At 72.4% G+C, this 7,760-nt stretch overlaps 1 protein-coding gene across 3 annotated transcripts; it reads right to left on the minus strand.

The window, feature by feature from the left end:
- Positions 1 to 760: 760 nt before the first annotated feature.
- Positions 761 to 5,952, minus strand: PPP1R1B (protein phosphatase 1 regulatory inhibitor subunit 1B). Of its 3 annotated transcripts, none has more exons than XM_054224521.1 (9): positions 5,652 to 5,952; positions 5,033 to 5,138; positions 3,929 to 3,989; positions 3,359 to 3,381; positions 2,783 to 2,858; positions 2,478 to 2,606; positions 1,530 to 1,598; positions 1,112 to 1,261; positions 761 to 1,013 (listed from the first exon to the last, which is right to left on the minus strand). In XM_054224521.1, the coding sequence occupies exons 2-9, from the start codon at positions 5,111 to 5,113 to the stop codon at positions 925 to 927; spliced, it is 678 nt and encodes a 225-aa protein (XP_054080496.1). In that variant the 5' UTR covers positions 5,114 to 5,138; positions 5,652 to 5,952; the 3' UTR covers positions 761 to 924. The 3 variants fall into 3 exon arrangements, with proteins under 3 accessions (XP_054080496.1, XP_054080495.1, XP_054080497.1); XM_054224520.1 differs by having other exon boundaries at positions 1,530 to 1,601; XM_054224522.1 differs by lacking the exon at positions 5,652 to 5,952 and having other exon boundaries at positions 1,530 to 1,601; positions 3,929 to 4,083; positions 5,033 to 5,131.
- Between the last annotated feature and the right edge of the window lie 1,808 nt (positions 5,953 to 7,760).

Raw genomic sequence — 7,760 nt, forward strand, 5'->3', positions numbered from 1 at the left:
GCTGCGGGGGGGGCAGTCCCGACTTGGGGAGGGGGCGGGAGAGACCATTCCCCACCGGCGGGGGAATCAGTGGGGCTGGGAGGGACCATTCCCCACGGGAGGGGGGGCGGGTCAGTGGCGTGAGGGAGGGTCCATTCCCCGCCGGGGGGGGGTGGTCAGTGGGGCTGGGAGAGCCCATTCCCCACAGGGGGGGAGGTCAGTGGGGTGAGGGAGGGACCATTCCTCGGGGGGGGGAGGGGGGAACGTCAGTGGGGCTGGAAGAGCCCATTCCCTACGGGAGGGGGCGTCAGTGGGGCTGGGAGGGTCCATTCCCAGCCGGGGGGGGGTTGGTCAGTGGGGCTGGGAGAGCCCATTCCCCATGGCGGGAGGGGGGGGGGGGGGGGGTCGGTGGGTCTGGGAGGGCCCATTCCCCACGGGAGGGGGGGTCAGTGGGGCAGTGAGAGCCCATTCCCCGTGGTGGTGGTGGGGGGGGGGGGGTCCGCGGGGCACGGGCCCGACCCCATAGCTCTGCCCCATAGCTCCCTTCTCTCCCCCCCCCACCCCCCATCCGCTGCCCCACACCCCCGGCTGTCCCCCCCCAACAACACGGGGCCCAGCGCCCCCCCAAAAAGCAGCCTCCAGCCTCTCTGTACAGCCGTTTATTGCGGGCAGGGGGGGGGCTCAGCTCCACGGGGGCCGGGGGGCAGCAGCCGGGGGGGGGCCCAGGCCCCGCCGCCCCCGGGGGTCCCGGCAGCCGGGGTTGCGGGTGGGGGGGGGGGACGCGAGGCCTCGCCGGGACCCCCGGCACCCAAGCGTGGCCTGGGTGGCCGGGCATGGCGGAGGAAGCGCAGGCAGGGCAGGCAGCAGCCATGGGGGGCAGCCGGGGCGAGGCGGGGGGCGCGGGCGAAGCTGCTGCGGGCCGGGGGCCCGGTGGCCCGGTGGTGGCTAACTGTTGCCCAGCGGGAAGGTGGGCGAATGGCGCTCGGTGCCGATGGGGCGCGAGGGCACCTCGGCGAAGCCGACGTGTCGCCGCTCTGGGGAGGGAAAGGCGGCAACGGGGTCAGGCGCGGGGGCCACCGGCACCGGGGCCACCAGGGATGGGGTGGGGGGCGGAGGGTGACACCCCGCGTACCCCCGGTGCCGCCGTCCTCCTGCTCCCGTCCCGGCTCCTCCTCGTCACCCTCCGCTCCCTCGGGGTCCTCGGGGATCTCCGACACCGTCAGTGACTTCAGGTCCTCCCCGCGCTCCTCTATGCCGCCGGCGAAGGACACCTTCTGCCCGCCTGCGGGCAACGAGGACGGTGGCCCCCGGGGACCCCCAGCTCCGGGGTGACCCCGCTGCCACCGCCCAGGTCCGGGCAGCGCCGGGGGGGGGGGGGGCACGGCACCCTGAGCCCCGGCATCACCCAGCATCCCCGGGATGGGGGGCTGCGGCGGGCGGGTGGGCAGCCATGTCCCCCCGCTGTCCCCATCCACTCGCCGTCCCCATCCACTCGCCATCCCCATCCCCTCGCCGTCCCCTGTCCCCCCCCGCCATCCCCATCCTGTTACCTTTCCGCTTGTGCGCCTTGGGGCCGGCGGGGAAGTAGCTCCGCTCGGCTCTGGCCTGGCTCCCTGGGGCTGCTGGGGCGGGCGGCGATGAGCCGAGGGCAGGGGACGGCACGCGTGGCACCGCCGGAGCCGGCCACCGCCATGGCAGCCCAGCGGCCGGGGGTCCGGCTGGTGTCAGCGCCGCCCCGGCGGGGGACGGTGACGCTTCCTCGGCGGGGGGACGTGGTGGGCCCCGCGGGACCCGCTTAGCTCGGGGCGAGCGTGTAGCAGGTCTGGGCAGCAGCAGCCTGTGTCCCCCCGGGCACCCGCCCTGTCCCCGAGGGTGGCAGGGGACGGTGGCGCGCCAGGGCTCTGGCAGCCCCATCCCCATGGCTCCGGCAGCCTTGTCCCCATGTCCCCTGGGCTCCAGCAACCCCGTCCCCGTCTCCCCGTGTATCCCAGGCTCCAGCAATCCTGTCCCCATGTCCCTTGGCCTCCGGCAGCCCTGTCCCCGTCTCCCCTGGGCTCCAGCAGCCCCATCTCCATGTCCCCACATCCCCCAGGCCCAAGCAGCCCCATCCTCGTGTCCCCCCCCTGGCTCCAGCAGCCCTGTCCCTGTGTCCCCCAGGCTCCAACAATCCTGTCCCCATGTCTCCCGAGCTCCGGCAGCCCCGTCCCCATGTCCCCACATCCTCCAGGCTCTGGCAGCCCCTTCCTCATGTCCCCCAGGTTCCAGCATCCCCATCCCTATCTCCCCCTCTGGCTCCAGTAGCCCTGTCCCCATGTCCCCTGAGCTCCTGCAACCCCGTCCCCATGTCCCCCCCGGGCTCCAGCAGCCCCATCCCTGTGTCCTGATGTCCCCCAGGCTCCAGCAGCCCCCTCCCCATGTCCCCTGGGCTCCTGCATCCCTGTCCCCATGCTCCCCCCCGGGCTCCAGCAGCCCCGTCCCCCGTCCTGTGTCCCCCTCACCAGGCTCCAGGGCACTGTCGGGGTCGCAGGCGCGGGCCAGCTCGTGCTCCCCGTCATCGGGTTCCCCGTCGGAGCTATCGCCCCCGCCCAGGCCACTCTCCAGGTGGGACTGCACGATGCGCTGCACCGCTGGGGAGGCACCGGCGTCAGGACCCCACTGCGGGCACTGGGAGCACTGGGAGCACTGGGGTCTCCCCGTGGAGCCACGTGGCACCGGGAGAGGCGTGGGGTGGTCCAGCGTACCCGGGTGCCCCCAGCCCACCCCGCACAGCCCCCGTGCCTCAGTTTCCCCGTTCAGCCGGTACCTTTGAGCGAGGGCGGTGTGTAGGCACACGGGTTGGTCCTCTTTGGTTTTAGCAGGCAGCCCTCGCCTGAGGCGCGCTGTGGGAGGGAGCAGAGTTGGGGCCAGGGTCCCGATGTCCCCAGGGGAGCCTGGCACCCCCCCCGGGTGCTGTGACAGGGGTCTCGCAAAGGGGACCCAAGGCTGACCCCCCCCCCGCCCTCGACCTCCCAGGGATGAGGACCCTGCAATGGGGATCCTGCATTGGGGACATCACGCTGGGGACCCCGTCGTGGGGATGTGGCGTTGGGGACCCTGGGGTGGCGTCCCCGTGATGGTCACGAGACGGTTTGCACCACGGCCAAGCGCCACAGCCTGGCTTGGCTCTGTGTCCCTGTCCCCGCAGCGCTGGCGCCGTGTGCCCGTGGCGTCCCCGGGACCGATAAGCGCCGGGGCCAGGTCGGGACGGGGCGGCAGGTGCCAGGGCTGGGCCCCGATAACCCCCCGGTGCCCGCGGGACGGGGGAGCGGGGCTGCCCCGGGGGTCCCAGCGCCACCCTGGGGGTCCCAGCGCCACCCCGGGGGCCCTGGCGCCCACTCACCTGGTAGGGCAGGGACTCGTCCTCTGGGTCGGCAGCGCCAGGGAGAGAGGGGTGAGCGGGACAGGGGCTGCTGGCCCCCAGCGGAGCCGGGCAGGTCCCTGCCCACCCCCGGACCCCCGCTCCAGGGGGTTACCCTGCCCACCAGGGACCTACCGCTGCGTCCCATCCTGCCACCGTGTCCCGTCCCTGCCATCGCATCCCATCCTGCCACCCCATCCCTTATGTCACACCCCATCCCCTCCCTGCCACCATGTCCCCTCCCTGACATCCCATACCATAAGTGACACCGCATCCCATCCCGCCACCATGTCCCCTTCCCACCATTATGTCCCCTCCCCGCCACCATGTCCCATCCCAGACATCCCATGCCATGCATGACCCCACACCCCATCCCTGCCGCCACATCCCATCCCTGCCACGACGTCCCCTCCCTGCCACCCCATCCTATCGGTGACACCACGTCCCATCCCTGCCACCACCTCCCGTCCCTGGACCAGATGTCCCCTGCCACCACGTCCATCCCTGCCCCGTGTCCCACCCCCGGCGGGTGCCCATCCCTGCCCCGCTCACCTGGGGAGGAGTGCTCGGAGAGCTGGAAGAGCATGGCCGGCGTGGGCCTCCGCCGGCGGATCTGGGGCACAGCGGGGTGTCACCGGCCAGCTGGGGACACCCGGGGTCCCCTGTCCCCTGCCCTGCGCCCCAGGACCGAGACCCCATGCACATGCCTGCACACGTGTGAGCGCGCGTGTGTGTGTGTGAGCGCGGGTGCAGGGCCGTGCACCCACCCGGCACGGAGCGGGGGGCACCCAGCCCAGGGCTGCCAGCGGGGAGCAGGGGACGGGGGCACCCGGCTCCGGCCGGGGCAGGGGTCCCTGCTGAGCCAGCCCCACTGAATGGCACAGTGCCCCACAGAGGGATCACAGCCCCATCCTGGGGTCCCCACGGTGTCCCCAGTCTCTCCCAGCCCCACGAGAGCCCCTCTGCGGGGACTCTGGGTCCGATGTGCACTGGGGACATCCACTCAGGCTGGGGACAACGCGCTGGGGGTGGCTGCGCCGTCCCCCAGCGTGTCCTGTCCCCTCTGTCCCATCCCTGTCCTCATCCTGTCCCCTCTGTCCCATCCCTTCCCTTCTGTCCCATCCCTGATCCCTCCTGTCCCGTCCCTGTCACTGTCCTGCCCCCTGTACGACCCTCCTCCACGGGACCGCGGCTCACGCAGGGACTTTGGAGCTCTCTCGTCCCGTCCCCGTCTCTCCCCTGTCCCATCCTGCGTCCCCCATCCAGTCCTGTCCCCTCTGTCCCTCCCGTCCCACTCCCTGTCCCCTCTGTCCCCTCCGATCCCCCTTGCCCTGCTCTCCCGCTCCCACCCCCTCCCTCCTATCCCTTCTGTCCCCTCTGATCCCCCTTGTCCCATCCCCTCTGTCCCATCCCCTCCCTCCTGTCCCCTCCGATCCCCCTCGTCCTGCTCTCCCGCTCCCATCCCATCCCTCCCGTCCCACTCTGTCCCCATCCCGTCCCATCTGTCCCCGTCCCTCCCGCAGGACACAGCTCACACCGGCACCTTTGGGGCTCTCCCGTCCCCCTCTATCCCTCCAGGTCACGCCGGGGGGGTCCCTCGTCGCCCCGAGGGACCCCCCCCCGACGTGACCTCCGTACCCCGATGTCCACCCTCACCATCTCGACGGCGCGGGGGTCCAGCTGGCTGGGGGGGGCCGGCACCGAGAACTGGATCTTCTTGCGGTCCTTGGGGTCCATGGCCTTGACCGCGCTGTCACCGCCGCTGCCGGAGACGGAGACGGGTGGGGGGTGGGGGCTGTTGGGGGGGTCGTGGGGGGTCCCTGCCACCGGTGCCGAGCGGAGTTCGGTAGCACCCGGGGCTCGGTACGGTGAGGACTGAGAGCGGCGGGAGGTGGGGAAGGCAGAGCCGGTGAGGAGGAGGAGGAGGAGGAGGAAGGAGAGGGAGGGAGGACACGTCTCCTACCAGGCGCTGAATTATTCATCCCCCCCCCCCCCCCCCCCCCCCCCCCACGGGCAGGGGGGCTGAGGCCGCGGTAATGAGCCCTTGGGGAGCCCCCGAGGGGGTTCAGCCAAGCCGTGGGGGGGCCCTTAACCCCTTCCCTGCCGGGGGGGGTGGGGAGGGTGTCCCCTGATTGCAGTGGCCAGGTGGGACGGGACGGGGACGAGAAGGGAAAGGGTGCCTCCACGGGAGTCCCCATCCCTCGTGCCTCAGTTTCCCTGCAGAGCCGCAGGCAGGGACAGGGACAGGGACAGGGACAGGGACAGGGGCACTCACCCTCAGAGGGGCAGCAGGAAAATCCCCTCAGCTGCTCCGTGCCCCACGGATGCCCTGCTCCCACCCCAGGGGACAGGGACACTGCTCCTGCAGGGGTGGCATCCAGGGGACACAGGACCCCCCAAAATGTCCCATCGCCCGTGTGCCAGGGCTCCCGCACGGCCACCAGCCGCAGCCCTGGGGACACCAGGGTGTGCCAGAGGCAGGGGACTGTGCCCTCGCCGGGGACCGTGCCCGGCTGCCCTGGCTCTGCCCCAGCTCTCGGTGGATTTCCTGCTGGAAAATTCCACCAAATCCAAAGTTTCCCCCAGGGAAAGTGGGAGCTCGCCCCCCTCCCCCGGGGTGCAACCTTCTGCCTGGGCACTGCTTGGCACCGGTGCCTGGCGCTGCACATGCCAGGCTCTGCCGTGGCCCTGCCAGGAGGGACCCGGGCACGGAGGGCACCTCTCCGGAGGGGGACAGACGGGGGGGTCCCTGTTCAGGGGGGCGGCGGTGTCACCGATAGCCCCCACAGTGGCACCCGTCCCCTCACGGGGTGTCCTGGCCGGGGGACAGGGCCGGGGCGGTGGCGTTGGCGCTGAGGAAGCCGCCTCTGAGGAGAACTGAGGAAGGGGGAGCCGGGAGCTGGCTCCGGCCCCCGGATCTCCCGGTGCTCCAACGGCTGCGGGTGGCCGCGGGCCAGCAGCCATCGCTCCAGCAAAATATTTACCCGAGTGGCACCGTGCCATGGACCAGCCTCCCGCCCGCCCGGCCCCGCGCGGCAAAGCACGGCGAAGCCCGGCTCTGCGCGACAAAGCGTGGCAAAGCCTGGCAAAATGTGGCAAAGCCTGGCAAAGCCGGGCTCTGGGTGGGCAAGCTTGGCCCGGTGGCACAGCGCAGCCCCACGTGGCACTGCCCACAGTGGGAACAGCCCAGGGACGGCCACCAGCAGAGCCTGCGTCCCCACAGAGGGGACTGGAAGGGGCCGAGGGGTCCCTCGGTCACCCCAGGCTGGCCCCGTGCTGGGGGTGCCCATGGCGGGCTCTGAGCATCCCCATCCCAGCCCAGGACCCCCGTCGTTATGGCAACAGGTTCCCGGGCTCCTTCCCGCTGCCGTTCCTGTTCCTCCCACCCGCGAAGGCGCCGTGCGAGGGGGTGGCCGGGTCCCCTCCCCTCCCCGCGCTGCGGCAGCGGCAGCACCCGCAGCCCCCCGGGATTGGCACGCGCCGCCCGCGCCCGCACCCACGCAGCCTGCGCCCGCCGGTGGCACCCGCAACTCAGCGCAGGGGGGTACCGCACCAGGCCCAGCACTCAGCACCGTGCTGGGGAGGGGACACGGTGCCCGAGCCCCCTCCGTGCCACGTGGCTCCGGGCATGTGTGCCCCACATGGCCCCTCTCCTCACCGTGCCAGCCCCATCCTGGCACTGTGGGCACTCAGGATGTGCCGTGGCGGGCAAGGGCAGAGCCACCGATGCTTGTGCCATGCCATGCCATGCCGTGCCGTGCCGTGCCGTGCCGTGTGGCGGGGGCTGCAGCTCTGCGCAGCAGTGAATCCTCCTGCAGAGAGAGTAAATATAGCAGCTGGTTTCGGGGAAGCAGCACTCGCCTCCTCGTCCCCCGCCAGCGGGCACCGGCGAGGAGCAGGAGCCTTTGCCCGCTGGCAGAGCGACGGCGGGGACACCGGGCCGGACACGGGGCCGGAGAGACAGGGTGCCGTGGGGCTGGGGCGTCGAGGTGGATGGGGCTGCAATGGGGGGACGGGGGCTCCGCGGCTGGGGCACCTTGGGGAGGGGACATAGTGGGGACAGGGTGCCACAGGGATGGGGCATCGTGGGGACAAGGTATGCTGGGGATGGGGTGCCATGGGGATGGGGGGTGGTGGGGACAGAGCATCGTGGCGGGGGGGTTGCACCAGGGAGGGGGCACGGCGGGGACAGGAGGGCACTGGGGACGGGGCACGGCGGGGACGGAGCATCGTGGGGACAAGAGGACACGGGGCCGCCGGCCCAAAAGGTGAGTGTCGGGGGGCGGGGGCCTGTGCGGAGGAGGGGGCGGGGCCATGGAGGGGCGGGGCTCGGCCGGGGAAGCCGGGGGGGGGGTCGGTGGGTGCCGGGCCCCCCCCCCCCCCC

This window comes from Rissa tridactyla, chromosome 19, assembly GCF_028500815.1.
Source record: "Rissa tridactyla isolate bRisTri1 chromosome 19, bRisTri1.patW.cur.20221130, whole genome shotgun sequence".
Taxonomy (NCBI): domain Eukaryota; kingdom Metazoa; phylum Chordata; class Aves; order Charadriiformes; family Laridae; genus Rissa; species Rissa tridactyla.

Bases quoted from the DNA above. Each gene is read 5' to 3' on its own strand.
- PPP1R1B (XM_054224520.1), bottom strand. From the start codon at position 5,113: ATGGACCCCAAGGACCGCAAGAAGATCCAGTTCTCGGTGCCGGCCCCC. The intron at 2,607-2,782 runs GTACCGGCTGAA...GTGCCTCCCCAG, and splicing joins CACACCGCCCTCGCTCAAAG to CGGTGCAGCGCATCGTGCAG. The intron at 1,602-2,477 runs GTGAGGGGGACA...CGCCCGCCCCAG, and splicing joins CGACAGTGCCCTGGAGCCTG to CAGCCCCAGGGAGCCAGGCC.